Genomic DNA, 26,043 nt, shown 5'->3' with positions numbered 1-26,043 from the left:
CCTTGCTTTGACACCCTATTCTTGGTTCTCCTCTCCAGATCATTCCTTCTCAGGCCCCTTTTCCTCTGGCCCTTAAGTGTTCCTCACAGGGCTCCGACTTTGACCCTAATATTTCTCATGTCACGTACTTACACGGGGGAACTGCCTGCGGGCTCTTAGAACTGCAGAATACCTTATTTGAGGTAAGCAAGCCCAATAACGGACTATCACTAGCTCAGACGCATTTTTCTGCCTTGAATAAAATCAGCCCTCAGGCACAAAAAAGTGGGGAAAACTTCGTTAGGGAAACTTCCAGCTACCTTATCTGCTCAGGAGGTAGGGATCCTAACAGGAAAACCTTGTCAGGAGTCTCCATTGAAACCTCCGGGTTTTTGTTTTGTTCCGAATGGGAGCACGTGCCTTGAAAAGATGAGCACCCCTTGAGCTTGTTTACTGAGACAGCCTCTTTACCCGAATCCACCTTAGACTGGAAGCGCCACGTGGGCTGGACTACAAGCACCCAGTCCACGGAACAGCCCAGGCACCAGCCAGGCCCCGCCCTGGGCGGTTTTGGGGCCGTTGTCGCGTGCCAGCTGCTTCGGGAGTTGAGGTCCCGGGGGAGGGGGCAGGCAAAGCGTGATGGCGCGGCGCCCTCGGCTGGGAGAGCAGGAAACTGGGCACCAGCCGGCCCTGCTGAGAGGTGCCGCACTCAGGATAACTCCATCTCAAGGGGCAGACACGCGTTACACACTTAGGGCGGGACACGGGCGTTCCTTCCCGGCTCCACCCAAGCCCGTAGAGAACGTAAACACCCTCTCCGCCCAGAGGCCCCGGGACCGGGGTCGGGATGCTTGGGCCGCGCAGCCGCAGTGTGGAGGCTCGGGTCCCGCCCTTACGTCACGTGGAGCCCCGCCCTTACGTCACGTGGAGCCCCGCCCTTAGGTGGAGCGGCGGGAGCGCGCAAGGCTCTGTCACGCAGGCGCGTTCGCGCGGCGTAGGTGGTGCTAGAGGCGACCCGCGGGATTGTAGGGCGACGGCGCTGCCGCCATTTTGTGGGGTTTTTGTCGCAGCGGCCGAGGAGGGAAGACGGCAGTTTGGCGACATTTCTCGGCCGAAGGGCCATTTGCTTTTGCGGAGGTAGGGTTGCAGATGGTGTGTGCTGGGCCAGGCGGCTGTCGGTCTTTAAAAGGTCTCCGAGCCAGGTGTCGGAGAAACGACCGCGTTAGGGGCCTGGGCTTCTGGATCTGAGTTGGGAGTTCTGCGGGGCGCTGCTCGGCTGGTGCACGCCGGAAGCACCGAAAGTTGCTCGGGCGTCGCGGTTCTGCCGCTGACCCTTCTCTGAGGGCCCTGGCCGCTCGCGTCGCGGCTCCGGAGGCCGTGGGCTCGCCGTCCCCTGCTGGCTGGCGAGCGCGGCTCTTGGTTAACCCTGTCGGGACCTCTTTTGGCGGCGGGCGCTAGGACCTGTCGGGAGACCCTTCGAGAGCCGTCTCCGGCATTCGTGCTGTCGGAGATCAAGTCTTCCCCTGGATTCCTGGCCGGGGCCCTTGGTAGCGTTTCGGGGGTTTTCCAGAGTCAAGCATTTGCCCCTGTCTTGAGTGCGCCAAAGGCACTGGCCGGGTGCCCAGGAGCCGGGAGGTGGGGACCGGGCGTCCGTGCAAATCCAGGTGGCTGAGGGCAGTAGCTGCTTGTGAGAGGTGGAAATTTGCGGAGGCTAGTCCTCTGTACTATGCTGAACACAACATTGTTGCAGCGAACCTGCATTTCTGGTAGTTTTGCGTCTTATTATCCCTGGTTGCCTAAATAGCCCAGATACGCTTTATCCGATCCTTAGGAAACCGCCCCGCAAACTGAACTCGCCAGCCACTTTTGTCTTGCTTCATAGCTGTCCTGTGCTTTTTACACACCCCTACAGGCTTGTAACCCATTAAATGCAGTCCTCTTGGAGCCATCCAATCCTAAACTTATAACCAATTTCGATGTTTTTAAGCCATGTACATAGCGTAAAGTTGTCAAGAACTACAGGATCTTAAGGGCAGTGGCGATGGCTCCACATATGAGATCCATTGTGTCATTATTTTTTGAAAGATACCTAGTTATTCTAGCATGTAGGATCCTTTATTAATTAGAGGCAGTGTCATGATTCTAGATTGCTTTTCTTTTTTATGTGTGCGAAGGAACCTTACCACATAGAACGTGGGTCGGGTGATCTTTGTGCCTCCAGATAAAATATTTTTGAACATTGCAGGGTGAGTGGGGGACGTCAGAGGCTGGGACTGACAGCTGAATTAAATTTGAAGTAGTGAACTTGAGAAGAATTTTGGACTCTGACAAGGGAGTTCGTTCTTATTTTAATGTTTGCATATTAACTGATAATTTCAGAATTCTGTTTTGCTGGAGGTTAGCTGGTTGTGGCAGACTTACAGTAGAAGAGGAAAAAACAAAACTGAAGAAGACACATAAGTCTTGAAAAAACTTCATAATAATGGAGGGTCATAATAATAATCCTCGGTCATCAGATGTGATTTTGCTTGCTGTGATTTAAAAATCCTTAACCAAGCTGAGTTCCTGTTGTGGTTAAAATACAACTTTGGTATTTGACGGAACGCTTCAGAAGAATTGCACTTGAAATATACATTTTTTTTTTTTTTTTTTTTTTTTGAGACGGGGTCTCACTGTCGCCCATACTGGTATGCAATGGCGTGATCATGGCTCACTGCAGCCTTGACTTCCTTGGGCTCCAGTGATTCTCCCCAGTAGCTGGGACTACAGGCTTAAGTCACCATGTGCGGCTAATTTTTTGTATTTTTTTGTGAAGGCAGGGTTTCGCCGTGTTGCCCAGGCCAGTCTCGAATTCCTGGGCTCAAGGGATGAGGCGCCACTGCCTCCAGCCATAAATTTTTCTTGATAGCTCTAATGACGAAAGTTTGTGTTTTGGCCTTTTGCCTCAAGTAAATTTGTGCTGTTATTCATGTCATGTTCCCATGTGGAAGTGACTCCATTTGTATCAAACCGGACTGAGACGCTAACAAGAGTTTTAGAATTGCTGTTTGACCTGATCAGTGCCTTCTCTTCCTCTGTAAAGTAAGCTAAGAGCCACATTAGAAGGATGCTTGATGAGTATAGGATTAGAATCAGCAAGAGAGTTAATTAAAATATGTGACTATCTGGTGGCAATCAGACTGTGATGGCGTGACACATACTTTCTTGTGGAATACCTCCCAGAAGAATTGAAGCTGCCTCACTTCAAAACCTTTAATCCATTTAAAATCATTTAAATTTCTACTTGCATTTGTTTGCTTATTATGTCATTTGGGCAAGCTGAATGAGGTTAAGTAAGTGGGTTTTACTCCATTTTAGCTTTTTTCAGGTCCTTGCTGAATTGTGAAATCTTCTCTTTTTACCATTTAAACTCACCCCGTTTAGCAGAGTTTGGACCTGACTCTTAGAACTTAACTGCTTTGGAAAATAATTAAGATGGGGAGAGACAGATAGGGGTTATATTGTTTGAGCACAGATGCTGAGCGTGGAAGGAACCCAGGTGATGTATTGGAGTTTGTGAATAGTCAGATGAAAGTTTGCTTTCACTGTGACCATGCTTCAGTGTGCATCCTTGTAGGTTGAGTTCTTTTTCAGAGTTACTCCAGATTTACTACAAATAGATTTTAAGGTTAAGAATAACTGCTGGATACGAAAATGAACTTGTTGGATAGAGAAAATGAGTTCATAAAATCACATAAACATTAAAAAAAATTTTTTTGTAGAGACGGTTTCACTATGTGTAGCCCAGGCTGGTCTCAGACTCCTGGGCTTGGCCTCCCAAAGTTCTGGGATTATAGGCCTGAGCCACCGCACCCGGCCTAAAATCACCTATTTATATCTCTTCAGTTTCTCTGTTGAATATTGTGTTCTATCCACACAGAACTAATATTCTCAAAGCTTAGAGTCATTCTGAGATTCAGAGAAAAGAACTATGGAGAATTTGAGAAAAAGAAGCTTCATCATTGAATAACTCTTTACCGTTAAAACAAAGTCACCTCCCATATTTAGTATCCCTAAGTGTTTTTGTCTCGCACTTCAGTTATTTGTATTACAGTACTTTGCCAAAGCTGCATAACACTGTGATATTATTTCTCCTTAAATCAGCTCACATTTTAATGTTAACATTTTTAAAAGAAAATATGTCAATAACTTAATTGGAAAATCACTAATAAGTAGAAAGTAACAAAATAAAACAAGATAAATAAAAACGATATTAATTTTTAGCTAAATACTCTTGTCTGCTGGAAACACTAGGCCTGAACCTTTTTATTTGGCCCCCTTTTGTTTTTTTTTTTTTAATTTTTAAAAAGGCAGTTAGTAAATGTAGTTGAAGACAAGCACCAAGCTGAGAATTTGTCCTGGATGTAATCAGAATTCAAAAAAAAATGTCTTAAGGTATCAGTATTACCCACAATTTAATACTAGAATTTCTATGCCTCTTAGCAGTCATCTGACATACCGGTGCCTTGGGAAGCATTACCACCTAAAAAGATTTTGGAGCCTGTAAGACCCTGTGTATTGGGTTTTGATACTTAAATAATATTAATATATAATAATTAACTATCACACATCTATAACCTCCACAATTCCCTTTTCATTTCTATCAACAGATGCGGCATTCCAAAAGAACTCACTGTCCTGATTGGGATAGCAGAGAAAGCTGGGGACATGAAAGCTACCGTGGAAGTCACAAGCGGAAGAGGAGATCTCATAGTAGCACACAAGAGAACAGGCATTGTAAACCACATCACCAGTTCAAAGAATCTGATTGGTAAATTAACTCTTGAACTAGTAGCATTTTAGCTCTTAATAGTTTTAAATGATTTGTCATTTGCTTGTATAGCTTTCATCTGTCAAATTGTTTTATAATTCAGTCAACAAATATTCATTTAGAAAATATTTGAGTACTTATTTTAGACTAGACTATAGGTGCTGAGGCTACAGCTGCGAATAAAACAAAGTTCTTATCCTTATGTATGTCTGTCTGCCTGGAAGTGGTAGGAGACAGTGGATCAGTAAGTGAATGTAAAATGTATTAAATAACATGGTGACTCCCAACTGCCAGTAACGTGATTAGAGAGATGACACACAAAAAGTTAAGTGGTAGTGATAGAATGCCCAATGAGTACCTTTAGCTTCTATGTAGGAGGGAGACAGGTATGTTGTAGTGCTCATTGTTTCAGAAATAAGATAGGGTTTGATAGGGGAGCAGTTATTCCAACAGAGAAAAGCAGCATGTATTATTAGTCACTTACACCATGTTGTACAGGTCATATTTGTAGATGAGGCCAAGGGATATGTTTGTTTGGGATTTTTAGAAGCTGGCTTTATTTAGGAACTATTCTTTTGCATAGGTAGTAGCTAGTTATTTGGGAAATGGCCTCAATAAAGACTTGCAACAGCATGTGTCCTGTTTTATTGTATTCTTACCAGTGTAAAATTTGGAGGTAATATACTTATATAGAATTAAAGGAATCTTAAAGTTCTAAATGATTAAAGAAAGGCTAGGTAAGTTTTCACTCTTGAATTAATTTCCCTTTTTCGTTTGTTTTGTTGGTTCTGTTTTCTTGTTTTGTGCAGATGTTCCATTGGGACTGTTTACCAGATTGCTTTCTAAATTAGCCAGCTGGGGTTACTTTAAAAAACAGTATGTAATTTCTTTCCTTCTCCACGTTAACAGACTTGTTCTGCCAAACTGAGCTTATTTGTAGTCAGTGCAGACAAATCATGCTTCATACACATTGTTATATAAGGGGAAGGGGGAAGGTTTATGACAGGATTTCAAAGACCAGAGATAATTAATAATGCACAGTACACTAAAGAAAACTGTCTGTACCCCACTATTAATAAATATAAAAAACCCTAAGGCTTAATTAACATCATAGTACTGGTTATTCATAGGATAATTACACACTGTATATATACAAAGGAAGTGATAAGAGTGATGAACAGTTCATTTGTGCTCATAGTTAACTACATAAACATGATACTGCGTCCAGTTAACCACCAGGCCAATGCCTTCTTTGACATTTGTACCAGGTGTGTTTGGTGGTCAACGTTCACCATCATCCAGAATATTCTAATTTTTGAAGATCAAAAACTTTGAGTGTTTTTATAAAATAACAAAAAACTGAGAAATGCAGAAAAGTATAAAGATGGTAATCTCTGTAGGAAATTAGTCCCCATTATTTAGCTGTAAAATTATAATTAAAAAAAAATCTTTGTGTCTAAATCTTTGCCATTGATTATTTCCTGAAAATACACTCCAGGAAGAAGCATTTTTAAGTTAAAGGGTGTGAACTCTTAAAAATTTCTTGCTACAGGTTCATATTTCTTTTTCTAGAGAGTTTGCCAAATTATACAACGTGCTCCTTCATGCTCTCACCAATCTTGGCTGTTTTGAAAGGCCAAGAATAATGTTTTGATTAAACTGAATTTTTAAATTTCTAACGAATTTGTCCGCTGTCATATATTTATTGATCATTTGAACATCTTTTTATTCTTAGCCTACTTATTAAAGTATTTTTTTATTGATTTAGAAGAGCTTTTTATGACATTATTTTAACCATTTGTCATATATATATTGCATAGTGTCTTTTCTGTATGATTTGTCTTTTGGAGGCAGCCTGTGAATTGGTCTCCCTGTCTACAGGCTTAGTTAATCCATTCTGCATTAGAAAGACTGATGCGGCTGTAAACCCTACCTTTATAGATTGTGGTCGGAAGCCTGTAACATAAAGTATCAAGTCTTAAACTAGTGATTCTCCAACTTTAGTGTGAATAAGAATCACCTTGGAGGTATATTGACCAGATTTAGAGTCAGTGAGTATGACCTAAGGCCCAGGGTTACCATTTTTAATAAGAACTCCATATTTGATACTGTTGATAAATAGACCGTCCTTTGAGAAAGACTCTTCAGCCTAGCACGCAGGGTTTTTAACGATGCTACTCTCAGCTTACTTATTTGTCTACATTCCCCTGTGTGAAAGTTACTCTTGCTGGGATTGTCTTTTTCCTGAGTAATGCATAGACAAATGCATCTCTAGGCCATTGTGGCTAAAAGTGCCATATGAATTTAAGATGGTAATATGCCATTCTTCTCCCCTGGAATTTCTTCTGTATTCTACTTTGTCCAAATCCTGGCTTCCCTTTAAGATGCAACTCTTATTTCCATCTTTTTTGTAATTATTCTCTGACCATTTTAAACAGATTTTTTTCCCCATCTCTGACTCTAAGCACTCATGTGTTGTAACCTTTTAGAATTTCCTACATTGTTGGATTTTGTTTCATTTTTATGTGAGTAATCTCAAATTGTTCATTATTTGTTGGCAGGGACTTTGCCTTATATAATTTTTTTTTTATCTCCCACAGGACCTGTGTGGATATAAAAACGAATGCCCTTACCCTCATCCGTCTTGGCTATTTGAAAGGCTATAGTGAAATACTCACTGGGCATTCAGTGGATATTTTAAAAAATTAAATCAGTCTGTTCATCCTGTCTACCCTGCCCATAGCCTGTGTAATTCCGTAGACTTTGTCTATATAATCTCTCAGCCTTGCTCATTGGCCGTTATCTATTGAAGAGACTCTCATCCTTTTCGTTTGTCCTCATGGTGTTCACTCCATGTTTTGCTACTCTCTACGTTGTTTATGGCTTAGCAGCTCCGATTCCATGCAGTATTCCCGCTAAAGATTGTTAGTGCTAGTTTTTTCTAATAGAAGGATTTTGGACTTTTACGGGAAGGATGCCCTTAAGAGTATGGTCACGTCTAGCTTATTGTATTGGTGGTCTCTCCCTGACAGTTCCAAGCCAACTGATCAGATCTCTAACCTAGACTACCCACAGTCTTACCCAAATATCCTGAGTTGTTTCTCCAATAAATACAACTTAAAGCTGATGCTAGGGAAAGAGAACCGGGTTTCTGTATCTCCCCAGCCTGGATTTGATGCTAGCCCTATTGGGTAGTAGTTGTAAAGATGCTTCTATTTCTGCCTAAACCAGCCCCCTGGGAAAAAGAATGACAGTGTATTCTGGGGAAAGGAAAGGGGTTGGTGAGGGCAATCTAGTCAACACCCGTCACTCCATTGCTTGTTAGGATTATTTTAGCCGATTTGTCTGACTGGGCAGGTGTCCCCTCTCTTCCTCAGTGCTCCATGTGCATCCCTCTTGAAGCTTCGCACTCTGTTGAAGAGGACACTCATCCCAGGTAGAGAGGGGGACGGGAAACTGGGCCAATTGAATCTATGTCCTTTTCTTTCCATCAGATCAAGGCCACTTAACTGGGATCCATTGACATCCTGAGGTCCATGACCTCTGAAATTCCTTGCCAAGTTTTGTTTACGTGTTTCTTAGGGAAGAGAGTCCATGGCTTTCAGCAGATTTTCAAAGGGATCTGTAGATTAAAGCACTATGGCACTAGATGATGGTGTTTTCTGTTGTTTCTTAGGTATTTCTCAAACAGGAATGACAGGAAATTAGAAATGCAAAGGGAAGTAGGATGGTGGAACTACTGTAATACTAAACTACAGGATCCCTTTCTTATTTTAGGAGGATATATTTTAGATGCCTTTGGCACATGAGGCAGTCCTCAAAAGCTATGTTGTCTGTTTCTCAGACAAATAACAAGGCTAGAAATGCAAAGAATAGAGGAGACATGATAAATGATGTGTGTAATAAAATTGGTCTGTATAACAGTGGTTTGAAAATATTTTAGTTTTTGTCACTAATGTGTTATACAACCTTGGCAAATCATTTTTCTTCTAGAGATCTTAATGTAGTCGTCGGTAAAATGAAAGGGCTGGAATACATTTAAGGCTCCTTATAGCTCTAATATACTTTTCATGAAGGAATTCTCTCTGTGCCAGGGATATCTAAAATGCTCGTACATTAAAAGAGAAAGGAATCCTTTTTGCCTGCCTCTGACTGTACCTCTGTGAGACACTAAGACAGCTTAGATACAGGTGCAGAAGGTAAAGGAACACTTAATCAAGTAAACACTAGACATGAATTAATGATTTGACTCAAGCTTTATTCCTTGGTGTGAAGTGCTTGACAGCAATCTCTGTAATGGGCCCATTTGCTTGTTTGTTAAAGTAAAATTATTTCTTAAGCTTTATGAGATAAATATAAATGCTAATTCATCTGTTTGAATTTTTTTCTTATATTGAGTTAGCTGTTTAAAAATTTTTGAGAAAAACGTTTTGTTTGAACCACATTATTGCAGAATGAAGAGAATAATTTGAAATCTTTTAATGTGTTTGCAGTCATTATTTAGAAGCAAGGTCCTTGAATGAGCGAGATTATCGGGACCGGAGATACGTTGACGAATACAGGAATGACTACTGTGAAGGATACGTTCCTAGACATTATCACAGAGACATTGAAAGCGGTTATCGAATCCACTGCAGTAAATCTTCAGTCCGCAGCAGGAGAAGCAGTCCTAAAAGGAAGCGCAATAGACACTGTTCAAGTCATCAGTCACGTTCGGTATGATTGGTTTTGTTTTTAGTTTGAGTGGAGTTTTATTTGTGTGTACTCTTAATGAGCTGATAAGTTTCTAATTTTTTATATATATATAAAATACTATTTGGATATATTATAATTGTATTTATATTACTTAAATCCTTAAAGGAAACCTCCAAATTCTTGTAGCTGATCTGTATATTTATTAGCTAGCCCTCATTTGCCCACATTTCCTCATACTCTGCAGACCAGATAATGAGTTTATTGATTTTAATAATAAAAATATTTTTGTATTTGTAACATATTCTTATGAAAAAATCATGCACCCATATCTTTTCTTTCATCTTAAGCATTTTCTTTTTTCTTAGAAACCCTTTATCTGGTACTTGAAAATAAACGTGAAACATTGCACTGGTGGATACCTAAATGTTACTAACCTGCATAGAGCATAGTTCCGTAGTACGGTGCATCATTGTCTGCGATGAGTTCTTTTGAAGTTGTGAAAATGGGTGCTGAATGGGAAACATCCAAAAAGTCTGCCCCCCACCCCCTTTTTTTTTTTTTAACACTCAGACATCTTCACCTGCTTGAGCAGTAAACTTTGAATTAGTTTCTCCCCTTCAGTAAAACCAGTTTTTATTAGATTGAACATTGAAATTAACTAGCTTTTATTTTCCCCTTTTATTTTAATCATGTATATTTTAAAATATTGTTAAATTAGGATAATTTCAAATAGTCTTGACATTTTAAAACATTTTTCTGACAAACTAGACATCTCAATTCACAGCATATGCTATTTATAGCAAGAGATAAGTAAATCATGACATTGCATTCTTTAAATTTCAGACTTCAAGTAAATCAGTATTTTAAAGAGACAATTGTGTTGTTTTTTTCTATTGCCACTTTAAGTATCTTATCTGAAAATCTGTTCCTTGCCATGTTTTTCTTCTGTAACATAAACTGTGCCCTGTGAATTTCTGGGGACTGAATTTGAAATTGCTCCTGCCAACTGTTCGTGGCCTGGTGCTTATCTGAATGCCTGAATATCTCCCCGCTGAATGAATTGCGTATTCTGCCCTGAATTCACTCTGATATATTGATTGGCTGGACGATCTTGGTGCTGCCCACTTGCCGTTCCAGAAGAGCCACCGAAGGAAAAGATCCAGGAGTATAGAGGATGATGAGGAGGGTCACCTGATCTGTCAAAGTGGAGACGTTCTAAGAGCAAGATGTATAGAATATTTTTCAACACTTTTTAAACTTTGCAGAAAGAATAATCTTTTTAAGAATAGTTTGTCAGCGGGGGGCTAAAGAACTCTTCATTGCTTTTTTATTTTGTTTTTTGTGGGTTTGTTTGTTCTTTTGTATTTCTTCTTTTCTGTAGAATTTAAATATTTCTATTCTAAAGTTCCAAAATAATCAGTGGAATTTGAGATTAGAGCAAGAAAGATAGCTCTATCTAATTGTTTTTGTAGCAGCTGAAACTAAAATAATTTGAGTGCTGAAACCTTAGTTATGCTTTGATAGAGATCATTTGAAAATATTCCACACTTAAGCATTCATTGTTTGAATAACTAGACAATTTGTACTCAGGTACTTACACCTCTTTTTCCCTCCTCACTTTAGATGAAATCGTGGACACTTTGGGTGAAGGAGCCTTTGGCAAAGTTGTAGAGTGCATTGATCATGGCATGTAAGTTTGTTTTTTTGCTTTTCGAACATTCTGATATTTTTGGTGGGGAAAGATTCATAATTTAGATGAAATTTTACTTATTTATTTATTTGAGATAGGGCCTCTGTTGCCCAGGCTTGAGTGCAGTGGTGCTATCTTGTCTCACTGCAACTGCTGCCTCCCGGCTTCAAGTGATTCTCCTGCTTCAGCCTCTTGAGTAGCTAGGATTACAGGCACGCGCCACCACACCTAGCTAGTTTTTGTGTTTTTAGTAGAGATGGGGTTTCACCATGTTGGCCTGGCTGGTCTCGAACTCCTGACCTCAAGTGATCTGCCCACCTCAGTTTCCCAAAACGTTGGGATTACAAGCCTGAGCCACCGTGCCTGGCCAAGATGGAATAGATTTTAAATGGTAGCCACGTGTTTTGGGGGGTACATTACTCACCAAAATTTCTTGAACTGTGTATGATTTATTTACCATGAATGTGGATCTTAAGAATGCTGACTGCCAGGCACAGTGGCTCACTCCTGTAATCGCAGCACTTTGGGAGGCCAAGGCAGGCGGATCACCTGAGGTTGGGAGTTCGAGACTAGCCTGACCGACATGGAGAAATACATTCTCTACTAAAAATACAAAATTAGCCGGGTGTGGTGGCGCATGTCTGTAATCCCAGCTACTTGGGAGGCTGAGGCAGGAGAATCACTTGAACCCGGGAGGGGAGGGAGGTGGAGGTTGTGGTGAGCCAAGATTGTGCCATTGCACTTCAGCCTGGGCAACGAGTGAAAATCCATCTCAAAAAAAAAAAAAAAAAAAAAAGAATGATGACAAATTTCAACAGTGGGAAATCCTTGAAATTAAAGTGGATGTTCAAGTGAAGGAATTGCTTAGAACTCCAGAACTGAGGCCCTTGACCCTGTATACAAGATTTGGCAATTTCGGATTACAGAGGCAATAAAGCATGTCTAATCTTAAATGTTAAGAGTTAGCTTCCTAAACTATAAAGAAATTTTATTATCTAGGGCCTAGAGAATAAAGTTTGTGATTTGACCCTTTCTGCCTCATTTTACCGTTTTCCTCTAGGGCCCCTATTTTGTGGCTTGAAAACTTTTGTAAGTGAAGCTCTTAGAACTTTCGCGAAACTGCACATTTCTAAAATGACAAAATTTTTTATCATAAATTATTTGGGAAGGATGTAATTTCCAACCTGTTGTAAATATTAATATTAAAAAATAAAACTTACCTCTCTCTAAATGCATTTCAGGGAATCTAAATACCATAGCAGCTTGATACCTACCATCATCCATAAACAAACTCTTCTTGAATACTTAGAAATGTTTTATTACTGAATTTATTGTCATTTCACTTTCCATAAATACTATCCTAAATTATCCCCACATTTTGCTTTTCTGCAACAAATATGTGAATGTAAATTGAACTTTAAAGTATTCTGAAATATTTTCAGACTTACAGAAAAATTGATAAAATAGTTCAAAGATTCCCATATATTCCAAATGTTAACCCATTTTCCAAATGTTAACATTTTATAAGATTTACTTTATCATTATACATACATATGTTTTCAAATTTTGCCAACTGATCTGCAGACTTTATTCAGATTTCACCAGTCATCCCATTAATGTCCTTTTAGAATTTCTTGAAAGTCTAAGTCTTGGTGTATATAATGAAATGTATCTTAAAATTTTTTTTTTTTAAATGAGATGGAGTCTCACTGTGTTGCTCTGGCTGGTGTGGAACTCCTGGCCTAAAGTGATCCTTCTGCCTCAGCCTCCCATAGTGCTGGGATTACAGGTGTGAGCCTGTAGTCACGTGTGGCACACACCTGTACCACATCTGGCCTGGAATGTTTCCTTTATTGGAGCAGTTGAGGCCTCTAAAAGAATGAGTACATGTGGCCATAGATAAATATCTGACTGTTTAGCATTGTCTGTTTTCTTTTTTCGTTTTTATGGATACAAGCACTGAGAAAACTTTTTGGTCATATAATTAAATAGATAGGAGTAGAAGCTTTGTCACAGTAATCTTATTAGAGTTCTTTCAAGTCTTGAGGTATATGCCAAACATTAAAGAATTTTTTTAGTGACTTATCAGTTCACATTCATTGGGGCCTTGTTGAAAGCAATGAATTGGAAACCCACTGGATGTGGAAAAAGGTTTTGTATCCAGCCATTAGAATACGTGTTTGTTTGCCCCAAATGTTTTTTATAGCCTAGGGCATACATCTTGTTACACTAGTAAGAGATGGTTATGGTTTTGTAAAGTGGAAGGCTCATAGTGAAAAAGAAGGCTTGAATGCTGGCTCATCTGTAGGTAGATTAGGTTTAAAAAGGAAGATAAAAAGAAATTGAAGATTTGAAACATTTATGCTCTATACGTTTTAGGAAGCATTCTGACAGATGCCCCAGTCTACAGCCCACTGCCCTCCCCTGTAGCTGTTTCTGTAAACTGGCATTAGTGCATCTGCCAAGGGTTTTCTGGGCTTCATTACTTAGAGTTGGGGTCTCCTTTACCTGTATGTTTCCCTCCCAATCTGACAAACTCCCAGCTATCTTTCAGGACTCAGTTATGTGTCACCTCTTCTGTGAAGAAGTCTAAGTTGTTTCTGTGTCTGTCTTTTCCATTAGACTTTGAAGTACGTAGGGACACACCCCGTCTTTTAATCACTAATATCTATGCATTGCCTGGCACAGAGTAGGCCTAGCCTGGTAAATGAATGAATGCTTTCAACAGTAGCATAGCCTATTTTTGGTTTACATTTGTATGTATCTTTTAAAACTGTTGTTGTATAAAATGTAATTAAATTTAAAATTCTGGGAGCAAACGTTAATACTCATAAGTATTAAGGGAATTATCACTTCATATAAAGTATTTTATCAAAATGGAGAAGATGTTATATGGAATCTGCTATATGTTCTGAAAGATTATTTTAAATGGCATAGAGGAATTGGTAATTAAGATTATGCTTTAGAGCATAACATGGCTTCAACTCACTCTTGTACATTTATCATTTTTATCTTAATTTTATTTTTCAGGGATGGCATGCATGTAGCAGTGAAAATCGTAAAAAATGTAGGCCGTTACCGTGAAGCAGCTCGTTCAGAAATCCAAGTATTAGAGCACTTAAATAGTACTGATCCCAATAGTGTCTTGTAAGTATGACTTTAACCTAGGAGCCATCATATTACATGAAATATTCAGATTTCTGTAAACTGAATTATTATTTTGCTCTGTTTTAGCCGATGTGTCCAGATGCTAGAATGGTTTGATCATCATGGTCATGTTTGTATTGTATTTGAACTGCTGGGACTTAGTACTTATGATTTCATTAAAGAAAACAGCTTTCTGCCATTTCAAATCGACCACATCAGGCAGATGGCATATCAGATCTGCCAGTCAATAAATTGTAAGTACACTTGATAAATAATTTTATTTGTTTGTTTATTTATTTATTTTGAGACGGAGTCTCACTCTGTCGCCCAGGCTGGAGTGCAGTGGCACTCTTGGGTCACTGCAAGCTCAGCCTCCCGGGTTCACGCCATTCTCCTGCCTCAGCCTCCTGAGTAGCTGGGACTACAGGCGCCCACCACCACGCCCAGCTAATGTTTTGTATTTTTAGTAGAGACGGGATTTCACAGTGTTAGCCAGGATGGTCTTGATCTCCTGACCTCGTGATCTGCCCCCCTCGGCCTCCCAAAGTGTTAGGGTTACAGGCGTGAGCCACCGTGCCCAGCGATAAATCTTTATTTTTAAATATTTTTTATGTTTGTACCTCCTTAACAATTAAGATAAATCTTTAAGCACCAGAGAACTTGTTTTTATTATACAAGCTATATATTCAAATGTCGTCACTAAAAAGCAGGCATTTTACAAGTAAAGATGAAACGTCTCTTGACCGCTGTATCCTTTGCCAGTCCTCCTTTCCCTGCTAGTACAAATCAAGTTTGTAAGTGAAACTAATAATGTGTTTTTGTTCTCTTGTAGTTTTACATCATAATAGATTAACCCATACAGATCTGAAGCCTGAAAATATTTTATTTGTGAAGTCTGACTATGTAGTCAAATATAATTCTAAAATGGTAAGTTAAAGACTTGTTTTAATTTTGGTGGTTGTCTTTAAAATTAATTTAACGTGATGATCTTTGGATGAGGAATTTCACCTCTGAGCCTTATTGTATCCTGATGTTTAACCAAAAAGAAGTAATCCTTCTTTGCCTTTCTCATGAGCTTACTTTGACAATCAAGAAGATAATTCATGTGCTGGCCTTTTGAGTAGTGCTATAAAATACATCTATTGAATTTCATATTTACTCAACTGTATCTCTCTTAGAAACGTGATGAACGCACACTGAAAAACACAGATATCAAAGTTGTTGACTTTGGAAGTGCAACGTATGATGATGAACATCACAGTACTTTGGTATCTACCCGGCACTACAGAGCTCCCGAGGTCATTTTGGGTCAGTAGACACCAGGCTTTCTGATATTATAATTGAATAAGAGATTTTTGTTCTTTACAGCTTTACTGGTGGGGTGGGGAAGTATGATCTTCTTAGCAGGATTCAGGAAACGTTTTCTATTTTCGTAAAAAATGTGTGGACATTGCTATAAATACTTTTCCTGAGTGGTAAACATGTGATACTGTCTGTGAAAGATATTCCAGGTGGTGGTTATTTTTGAACAAGTAAATCTTAAATGATCATAAGAGAACAGGCTGTGTTAGCTAAATGCATCAAAGAAACGTGATTTTGAAGTTATATGAGTACCTATTTTCATGCTATCACAAAAGCACATGGCTGGCAAAAATACTGAGGAAACTGGTTGGCAGATGTCTAGATACAGGATGGATAAAGGTCAAGAGAAGAAAGAGGGGCTTCTCCAAGAGGAGAGCTCCTGTGATAACCCTTGATGTGAGAAAGTCTGGGAAAGAAAATGAGTTAAGGTGCAGAGTTTTCAAATAAGAAGGGACTTATTAAGGGAGTGTTATGCCTCAACATTTATAGATCAGGTCGTGTTAATAAATCAGGGAAGTCAGAGATTGGCTTGGGAGCTTGGAGACATTGGGAAACATTCAGATCAGGCATATTAAGAGAGTTGAATGTGCCAGGCGTGGTGGCTCACGCTTGTAATCCCAGCACTTTGGGAGGCCGAGGCGGGCGGATCATGAGGTCATTGAGACCACGGTGAAACCCCGTCTCTACTAAAAAATACAAAAAATTAGCCGGGCGTGGTGGCGGGCGCCCGCCTGTAGTCCCAGCTACTCGGAGAGGCTGAGGCAGGAGAATGGTGTGAACCCGGGAGGCAGAGGTTGCAGTGAGCCGAGACTGTGCCACTGCACTCCAGCCTGGGCGACAGAGCGAGACTCCGTCTCAAGAAAAAAAAAAGAGAGTTGAATGTAATAAGCTGATTACTTAGCCTAAAGTTAGGTCCAACTGAGGTTAGATTGTAAAGCATTTTTGTGGAATCGTATTTTAATACTTTTTACTTTTTTTGTGTGTCCAACAGGACTTGGTAGTTCAGAATAGGAGTGTAAAAGCAAACTCACGATATTTACCTAGAGTAGAGTAGTAAAGTGGTGAGGAAATCAAGAATGCTATGCAGCTCTTGCCCACAGAACTTCCCTTGATGATGGAAATGTTCCATTTCAGCACTGTCCCATATGGTAGCCACTAGTCACTGTACGCGACTGACTACCTTGTAGTGGGGCCAGTGTGACTGAGGAGAACCGAGTTTTGAATTTACATTAATTTAAATTTCAGATTTAAACAGCCACATGTGGCTAGTGGTTACCATATTACCATATTGAACAAGCACAACTCTAGAGCTTGTCTTTTAAATGCATCATAGTAGGGTTTCTGCTTAGTACAAATTGAAAGGAGCTACTGTGTAAAGGTAAAAGAAAGCAATATGGGAAGAGATAGTGGACAGAGAGGTATTTTCAGAGATTAGAAGGCAATAGATTCCTCATTTTAAGAATCAGATTTTTCCCCAAATATTTGGCATTTTTTCTTTGTTACTGGTATATGAAACAGTGGTGCATCGTACAGTATGCTATCCTAGATTGAGTAAAATATAGTATATAGTAACCCTTTTTTTTTTTTTTTTGAGATGGAGTTTCACTTTGTCACCCAGGCTGGAGTGCAGTGGCACCATCTCAGCTCACTGCAACCTCCACCTCCCAGGTTCGTGCGATTCTCCTACCTCAGCCTCCTGAATAGCTGGGATTACAGGTGCCCACCACCACACCCAGCTAATTTTTATAGTTTTTAGTAGAGATGGGGTTTCACCACGTTAGCCAGGCTGGTCTCAAACTCCTGACCTCAGGTGATCCTCCTGCCTCGGCCTCCCAAAGTGCTTGGATTACAGGCGTGAGCCACTGCGCCTGGCCAAGGATTTTTTTTTTTTTTTTTTTTTTTTTTTTTTTATAACGGAGACAGGGCCTTGCCGTGTTGCACAGGCTGGTCTCGAACTCCTGGGCTCAAGTGATCCGCCTGCCTTGGCCTCACAAAGTGCTGGGATTGTAGGCGTGAGCCACTGCACCCACCAGAATATGGTCAATCTTGTTAATAATAAAGTTCCAAATGTGGCCAAGCAAGGGATAGTACAAATCTGAAATTGGAGTCACTGGCCTTGAGGAGAAAGAATGAGGAGATTGGGAGAATAGAAAGGTCCTTTGTTTGTGGAGTGAGGATGAAGGCATGATTCAGTTGGAGAGGAAAATGTAGTCAGGTGCTAGAGTTGAAGTGGGTGATTGGCCTCATGTTGGGTATAAAAGCTAACTCATCCAAGAATGAGATGATTTAGAATGGTGGACGGCAGAAGATGACAGTCACCTGCGAAAAGACTAAATTGGGAGATAGGAATGGTTGAAAAATAAAACTTTTTTTTCTTTTTTTTTTGAGACGCAGTCTTGCAGTGTCGCCCGGGCTGGAGTGCAGTGGCACGATCTCGGCTCACTGCAACTTCTGCCTCCCGGGTTCAAGCAATTCTCCTGCCTCAGTCTCCCAAGTAGCTGAGCTTACAGGTGCCCACCACCATACCCAGCTAATTTTTTGTATTTTTAGTAGAGATGGGGTTTCACCACGTTGGCCAGGCTGGTCTCCAACTCCTGACCTTGTGATTCGCCTGCCTTGGCCTCCCAAAGTGCTGGGATTACAGGTGTGAGCCACCGTGCCTGATCGAAAAATAAAACTTTTATGAGGTCCAGGCTCTAGCATTTACGGATTTTATGTGTGTTAATAGGTAAAAACCATGCTCCATTATTTATTTATTTATTTTTTTGAGACAGTCTCTCACTCTGTTGCCTAGGCTGGAGTGCAGTGGTGCAATCTCAGCTCACTGCAGCCTCTGCCTCCCGGGTTCAAGCGATTCTCCTGTCTCAGTCTCCTGAGTAGCTGGGATTCTACAGGTGCACGCCACAACGCCCAGCTAATTTTTATATGTATATATTTTTAAAATTTTTATTATTTTTTATTTTTATTTATTTATTCGAGATGGAGTTTTGCTTTTATTGCCCAGGCTAGAGTGCAGTGGCGCAATCTTGGCTCACTGCAACCTCTGCCTTACGGTTTCAAGCCGTTCTCCTGCCTCAGCCTCCCAAGTTGCTGGGATTACAGGCGCCTGCCACCACACCCAGCTAATTTTTTTGTATTTTTAGTAGAGACGGGGTTTCACCATGTTGGTCAGACTGGTCTCGAACTGCCGACCTCATGATCCACCCTCCTCGGCCTCCCAAAGTGCTGGAATTACAGGCATGAGCCACCGCGCCTGGCCCATGCTCTATTATCCATTTGTTCAAATGATGGACACTGGAGCGGGCGGTTAACAAAAATGACTTAAGTCATTATATATTGACTTGAATATATTTCTTCTTTTATCTTAAACTTCAGTGATAATGAAAGTAATGGAAATGTCTTTGAATATAGACTTTATACTTTTTTTTTTACTAAATATTTGATCTTTGAAATATTAAAATATCTGTGTGGTTGGTTCTTTCTCCTTCCCAGTCAGTAGAGATTTAAGAAGGCTAGATGTTTTATTCTGATCTGAATAATACTGTCATTGAGAATTCTGAAGGAGAAAGTGTATAAAATCATGTATAGACAGCCCTGATGTTTATATATAGATCCCTCTCTGAGCTCCAATGTGTCTGTAATTTCTGCTTATAGGTGAAACTGCTTATAATTCCCATTATATTTTTTATACAATTTGTGCAAAACGGTAATATTTCTCTTAATGAAAGAAGTAAACTCATGCATCAAGTTGATGATAATTGATAAGGGATTAGTAATTTCATTCTGAGGATAATTATAAACCTATATTTGTGCTAATAAAATATAAAAATTCTTGGACTAACCGTGAACTGAGCATAATGATGCTTTCAACAGCAGCGCTCTCCCATTATATAAACAGTTCAGAGGCTATGGAATATTTTTACAAATTGGTTGTATACGTGCAAAATGGTAGCCCCCTTTTATTTTACATAACATGCACCCCTCTCTGGTTAGAATACCGTGTCTTGATGTGAGCATATGGACTATGCAGTGTGTTGAATAACATTTGCTGTAAAACTAGAAATATAAACCCTGAATTTGGTGTCATATTCTCCCAAATGGGTTCTGTAAAGGGAGCACTCATATAGAGAAGGATTTAATGTACTGTCAATTAAAAGTTGTTGCATAATAAAATGTTTCTATTTGTCTTAAAATAGCTTTAGGTTGGTCTCAGCCTTGTGATGTTTGGAGCATAGGTTGCATTCTCATTGAATATTACCTTGGTTTCACAGTCTTTCAGGTACGTGGCTAGTAAATTCCATTTAATAATTCATAACAAATTGTAAACGTTAAAGGTATGCTAAAGTTTTGACTTCCATATTGGAAAATTGCCATACATCATTATTCTTGAGATTAAAACTTAGGCAAAATGGTCATTCTTTAAAACCACAGTTGAATGAAATGTTACTATGAGTGAGTGATCATAGTTAATTTTGCATGTGATTAGTGTTTGTAACACATGGTTCATGTATGGTTCATACTATCTCCTTTTTTAAATTGTAGAGCTCCTTCATAAATTTGCAGTAGTGTTAATGTGGCCAGTTTTCAGTTCTAGTTATGTTGACTATCAATATGGCCATGAACGAGTCACTTATTCCTTTTTATAAAAGAATTCAGGAACAACAAGGGATTGTATTTTACTCTTAAGTATTAAGCATCTATAATGTCTTAAGCGTTTCTAAGTATAAGTACATAAAGGTGAAGAGACAAGATCTTCCTCAAGTCATGCAAAAGACATTGGAAAACTATTGCAGTATAGTGTAGCATTTGCTGTGATAGAACAATGTAGAAAGTGTAGGTAGGGAGGGCCAGGCGCGGTAGCTCACACCTGTAATCCCAGCACTTTGGGAGGCCGAGGTGGGCGGATCACAAGGTCAGGATATCGAGACCATCCTGGCTAACATGGTGAAACCCCGTGTCTACTAAAAATATAAAAAATTAGCCGGGCGTGGTGGCGGGCGCCTGTAGTCCCAGCTACTCTGGAGGCTGAGGCAGGAGAATGGCATGAACCCAGGAGTCAGAGCTCGCAGTGAGCTGAGATCGCGCCACTGCACTCCAGCCTGGACAACAGGGTGAGACTCCGTCTCAAAAAAAAAAGAAAAAGAAAAAGTGTAGGTAGGGAGAACCCAGGAAAGGTTAATAATTACTTTCTTTAGAGAGGGCGTCACTGAGAACATAGGAAGAGGAGGAGGAGTTAGAAAACTGGAGTGCAGTGGGCATATAAGGAAGAAGAAACAGTATCTGTAAATGCATAGAGTAAAGGAATATATTCTACTCAGGGAAGAATAGCGTTGTCAGAGTGTCTTGTATAAATGGGAAAATTATAATAGGCAAGGATCAATTCATAAAAGACCTCTCAAGGTATTGGTTTGATCCTAGAAGTCACTAGAAGTCAGTGGATTCCAAAAGTAGACTGGTCCAAAGTGAAAATGGTTGTCCAGGGTCGCCATTCTGACCCTTATTTAGAGATTATCCCTCCTTTTTTTTTTTTTTAAATGTCTCTTTTATGTAATGATAGTCATAGTTGTTGGTAGTTTTCTTTTAAAAATAAAGAGTCCTTAATTGGTAAAACAAAAAGTAGGAAACTCTACATTCTTTTCCACTCTGTCCTTAAGTTGTACTTACATATGAAATCTAAATTTTTTTTTTTTCCCCTGAGATGGAGTCTCACTCTGTCACCCAGGCTGGAGTGCAGTGGCACAATGTCGGCTCGCTGCAACCTCTGCCTCCCGGGTTCAAGTGATTCTCATGTCTCAGCCTCCCAAGTAGCTGGGACTACAGGCACGAGCCACCACACCCCACTAATTTTTTGTATTTTTAGTAGAGACAGGGTTTTGCTGTGTTGACCAGGCTGGTCTCAAACTCCTGACCTCAAGTGATCTGCCCTCCTCGGCCTCCCAAAGTGCTGGGATTACAGGTGTGAGCCACCGCACCCAGCCTGAAATTTAAATTCTTGAAAGCTTTAGGTGATGCAACCACTGAAGAACTTTAAGTAGGGTCGTGGTATGATCAAGGTGTTGTGTTTGGGGAAGAGGGGCTGGAGATCCCAGCTAATACTGTTGAGGTTGATTTGAAGTTAGAGCAGTGCAGGGGGCATGCAGCTATGATGGGCTCAGAGTCACTTAGGCAGCTATTGCAAAATGATGAATTCCCTGTTTGTGGGGCACCTCACCAGATTTCTGTTTCTGTCTAATCTGTAAAGATCCTGTTAAAAAGTACTCTGAGTTTATAGATAAGTTTGATGTCTTAGAATCATGGTTATTGATCAGTTCTGGGAGGTATTGTCTGGTTTTGCAGTGGTGAGCTGTAGGGTCAAGAAAAGTTAAGCAAAGTGAATGCTTTCTTCAATCTGACTTATATAAAATGGATGCTTCAGGTGATTTTGTGATTATAAATCACTTTGAGTTTTAAATGAAGTATATATTATTTGAGAGGTGGTTTATATTTTAACTCCACCCTGCAAAAATACTCTTAAACTAAGGAATTTCTCTAAAACGTGAAGCTAGTATTACTTATTCCTGTCATGTATCACAACGATTTGGAAGCAATATGCAAGGCACAGTAGTTGATAGATTTCTTTTAAAAGTGTTGCATACAGCCTCTGCTCTCCAGAACAAGGGTTAGCAAACTTTGGCCCATGGTGAAATCCTGCCTGGTGCCTGTTTTTACAAAAAGAAGAAGAATATGCAATAGGGACCACTCATGACCAGCCAAGCCTAAAATATTTACTGTCTGGCCCTTTACAGAAGTTTGCCAATCTCTGCTCTAGAAGCATACCATTCCAGCTGTAAGTTTGACAGTTTTCTGTATTCTACTTTAGCCAAGCCTCTGTTACTGTCTAATTTAAGGATATGTGCTTTGACATGGGTTGATAGCTTAACTTTCCTCATATATGAGCTATATGACTTTGAGGTAGTATCTTAACCTTTTTGAAATTCATGTTCCCACATACCTAGCTCAGAATTGTTTAGAGAATTGTTGGGACTGTATGTATGTCTATTGCCTGGGAGTAGTAACTGTTAACAAGTGAACTATTCATTGGGTACTGGATGTTAATTTTGGTTAAGCAGCTGACTAAAATGAGGAGACAGTTTTTCTGGTAACCTTGCCCAGTTATTCTTTAAACAGTGTAAGAAATACAAATAAAGAAGGAAACTGAAATTTTAGATTAAACAAGTTAATGTGTTTGTAGGGAAATGGAGAGTGCTAAATTTCTTTTTCTTACATTTTTTAGACTCATGATAGTAAAGAGCACCTGGCAATGATGGAACGAATATTAGGACCCATACCACAACACATGATTCAGAAAACAAGGTATGTTTTAAGATTGAAGCCTTTTGTTGGATACGTGCGATAGGATATATTCAAACTACAGAAAACCCGACGTTGTTATGATGCTGATTCCAAGGACTGTAGATTTCGACTTTTTTTTTTTTTCTGTACTGGAGGCAACTTCTAACTGCATCTTCCTCTTTTTTTTTTTTGAGATGGAATCTCACTCTGTCACCCAGGCTGGAGTGCGGTGGTGCGATCTCAGCTCACTGCAACCTCCGCCTCCTGGGTTCAAGTGATTCTCCTGCCTCAGCCTCCCGAGTCACTGGGATTACAGGTGCCCACCACTATGCCTGGCTAATTTTTGTATTTTTAGTAGAGATGGGGTTTCACCATGTTAGTCAGGCTGGTCTTGGACTCCTGACCTCAGGTGATCCACCTGCCTCGGCTTCCCAAAGTGCTGGAATTACAGGCGTGAGTCACTGCACTCGGCCATGTTTTTAAAAACTAATATAATAAAAAATATTTACCTTGTGATCTAGTGCAGGGGTCCCCAACCCCTAGGAACTGGGCTGTACAACAGGAGATGAGTGGCGGGTGAGTGAGCATTACTGCTGCCTGAGCTGCACCTCCTGTCAGATAAGCAGTGGCATTAGATTCTCATAGGAATGTGAAGCCTATTGTAAATTGCGCATGTGAGGGATCTACGTGGCATGAAGGTTCCTTATGAGAATCTAATGCCTGATGATCTGAGGTGGAAGTTTCATCCCAAACCATCATCCCTCCTCCCCGGATCTGCGTCTGTGAAACCGGTCCCTGGTTCCAAAAAGGTTGAGGACCACTGATCTAGTAAACAAAATGGCTTTTGGGTTTTTTGGTTTTTTTTTTTTTTTTAACTCAAGTTTACGTTTGCATAAATGTTTTCTTAAGGTGACATAAAAATAATACATAGAATATCGAAAAGCTTGTGTTTTGGAATCATATCACTCTAAGTGTGAAATTTATTCTGTCCTTAACCAGCTGTATATTCTTAGACAAGGTGGTATTTCCAAACACAGCTTCATCACAGAAGCCACCTAGGGAGTTATTTAAAGATTTCCAGCCCCATTCTAGATCTAGTGAAAACAGAATTTACAGGACTGGATCCAGGCGGCCCCTAGTTTTAAGCTGACATTGTTCCATGTGTGATAGGAACAACTTAGTTGAGATACTAAAACCTCACAGGGTGGAGGATGTAAGGTGTCTGATACATAATTGTTGCTGAGGTTTTTAAAAATTGTATTCATATGTATTATATAAGTCTATACACCTAGAGAGAGCCGCTTACCATGTCTCCCCTCATGGGTGCAGGGTAAAGATACAACTCCTGTTATTTTACTAATCCAGACTTTTTTTTTTTTTTCTGTAGAAAACGCAAGTATTTTCACCATAACCAGCTAGATTGGGATGAACACAGTTCTGCTGGTAGATATGTTAGGAGACGCTGCAAACCATTAAAGGTAAAAGAAAAAAGATTAAAGGTTAAATAAACCACAGGTTTGCACTATTACTAATTTTTTTTAAAACAAAAACATTTCTCCCCCAGGAATTTATGCTTTGTCATGATGAAGAACATGAGAAACTGTTTGACCTGGTTCGAAGAATGTTAGAATATGATCCAACTCAAAGAATTACCTTGGATGAAGCATTGCAGCATCCTTTCTTTGACTTATTAAAAAAGAAATGAAATGGGAATCAGTGGTCTTACTATATACTTCTCTAGAAGAGATTACTTAAGACTGTGTCAGTCAACTAAACATTCTAATATTTTTGTAAACATTAAATTATTTTGTACAGTTAAGTGTAAATACTGTATGTTTTGTATCAATAGCGTAATTAACTTGTTAAGCAAGTATGGTCTTGATAATGCAATAGAAAAATTAAAATTAATTTTTCTTTTTGAAATTACCATTTTTAAATACCTTTGAAATATCCTTTGTGTCCAGTGATAAATGTGATTGATCTTGCCTTTTGTACATGGAGGTCACCTCTGAAGTGATTTTTTTTGAGTAAAAGGAAATCTTGACTACTTTATATTCTTAAAGGAATATTCTTTATATACTTCAAATTTAGAACTTAACTTTAAAAGTTTTTTTTTCTGTAATTGTTGAACGGGTGATTATTATTAACTCTAGATAAGCAGGTACTAGAAACCAAAACTCAGAAAATGTTTACTGTTAGAATTCTATTAAATTTTAAGTGTTGTATTCTTTTTCATTGGGTGATATCAGGGTGATAAGCAGACATTCATGGAAAGGCATGCAGTTTGTCCATTGTGACAGTTTGTTTAATAAAACCACATACACACTTTATTTAAGATTAAAATCTAACTGGAAAGTCAGCTTGGAAAATGGACATTTCCAAGTATGTTTGGTGAGTCACAGATATAAAAATAGAAATTCTGATGAGAGGTTTCAGTTTTTAATACCAAGTCCTTAGGAGTCTTAACATTGACCAGCATCTGTTTATCGAATGACATAAGTATGTAAACCTATAAGAATTAAGGTTATTAGGCAATTTATGTTTGTGATAATTCTTACGGGAGAAAGAGGATTTGATTGGAAATCATTTTGGGAAGAAAGTGCTGCTGAAATTTCCAGAATTTAATTGATTGGTTAACATAAACTTTTTGACTCTAGGGTTTGTGGTTGTTGTTCTTTTACTGTCCTTGTTTTCACATAAAAACTATATGGAGCCAGGCACAGTGGCTCATGCCTGTAATCCCAGCACTTCGGGAGACCGAGGCAGGCAGATCACCTGAGGCCAGGGGTCTGAGACCAGCCTGGCCAACATGGTGAAACCCTGTCTCTACTAAAGATACAAAAAAATTGCTGGGTGTGGTGGCGCGCGCCTGTAATCCCAGCTACTCAGCTACTCGGGAGGCTGAGGCATGAGAATTGCTTGAATCCAGGAGGCGGAGTTTGCAGTGAGCTGAGATTGCACCACTGCACTCCAGCCTGGGTGACAGAGCTAGACTCCGTCTCAAAAAAAGAAAAAACAAAACAAAAAC

General features: G+C 39.7%; 1 protein-coding gene across 5 annotated transcripts; it reads left to right on the top strand.

Annotated features, from left to right (window-relative positions):
• The first annotated feature begins 947 nt into the window (after positions 1 to 947).
• On the top strand, positions 948 to 25,671 carry CLK4 (CDC like kinase 4). Of its 5 annotated transcripts, XM_030808504.1 has the most exons (14): positions 949 to 1,116; positions 4,629 to 4,789; positions 5,599 to 5,665; positions 9,283 to 9,505; positions 10,622 to 10,712; positions 11,108 to 11,174; positions 14,205 to 14,321; positions 14,409 to 14,575; positions 15,154 to 15,248; positions 15,500 to 15,629; positions 19,880 to 19,962; positions 22,957 to 23,036; positions 24,403 to 24,493; positions 24,580 to 25,671. In XM_030808504.1, exons 2-14 carry the CDS (start codon positions 4,687 to 4,689, stop codon positions 24,718 to 24,720), a joined length of 1,455 nt encoding a protein of 484 aa, XP_030664364.1. In that variant the 5' UTR covers positions 949 to 1,116; positions 4,629 to 4,686; the 3' UTR covers positions 24,721 to 25,671. The 5 variants fall into 5 exon arrangements, with proteins under 5 accessions (XP_003281644.2, XP_030664364.1, XP_030664366.1 ...); XM_003281596.4 differs by lacking the exon at positions 5,599 to 5,665 and having other exon boundaries at positions 948 to 1,116; XM_030808505.1 differs by lacking the exon at positions 949 to 1,116 and having other exon boundaries at positions 4,706 to 4,789; positions 5,599 to 8,225.
• Positions 25,672 to 26,043: the final 372 nt, after the last annotated feature.

The sequence above is a fragment of the Nomascus leucogenys genome, unplaced genomic scaffold (assembly GCF_006542625.1).
Source record: "Nomascus leucogenys isolate Asia unplaced genomic scaffold, Asia_NLE_v1 Super-Scaffold_3019, whole genome shotgun sequence".
In the NCBI taxonomy this organism is placed as follows: domain Eukaryota; kingdom Metazoa; phylum Chordata; class Mammalia; order Primates; family Hylobatidae; genus Nomascus; species Nomascus leucogenys.
The sequence above is the reverse complement of the archived record's forward strand: the minus strand, read 5'-3'. Positions and strand labels throughout refer to the sequence as shown.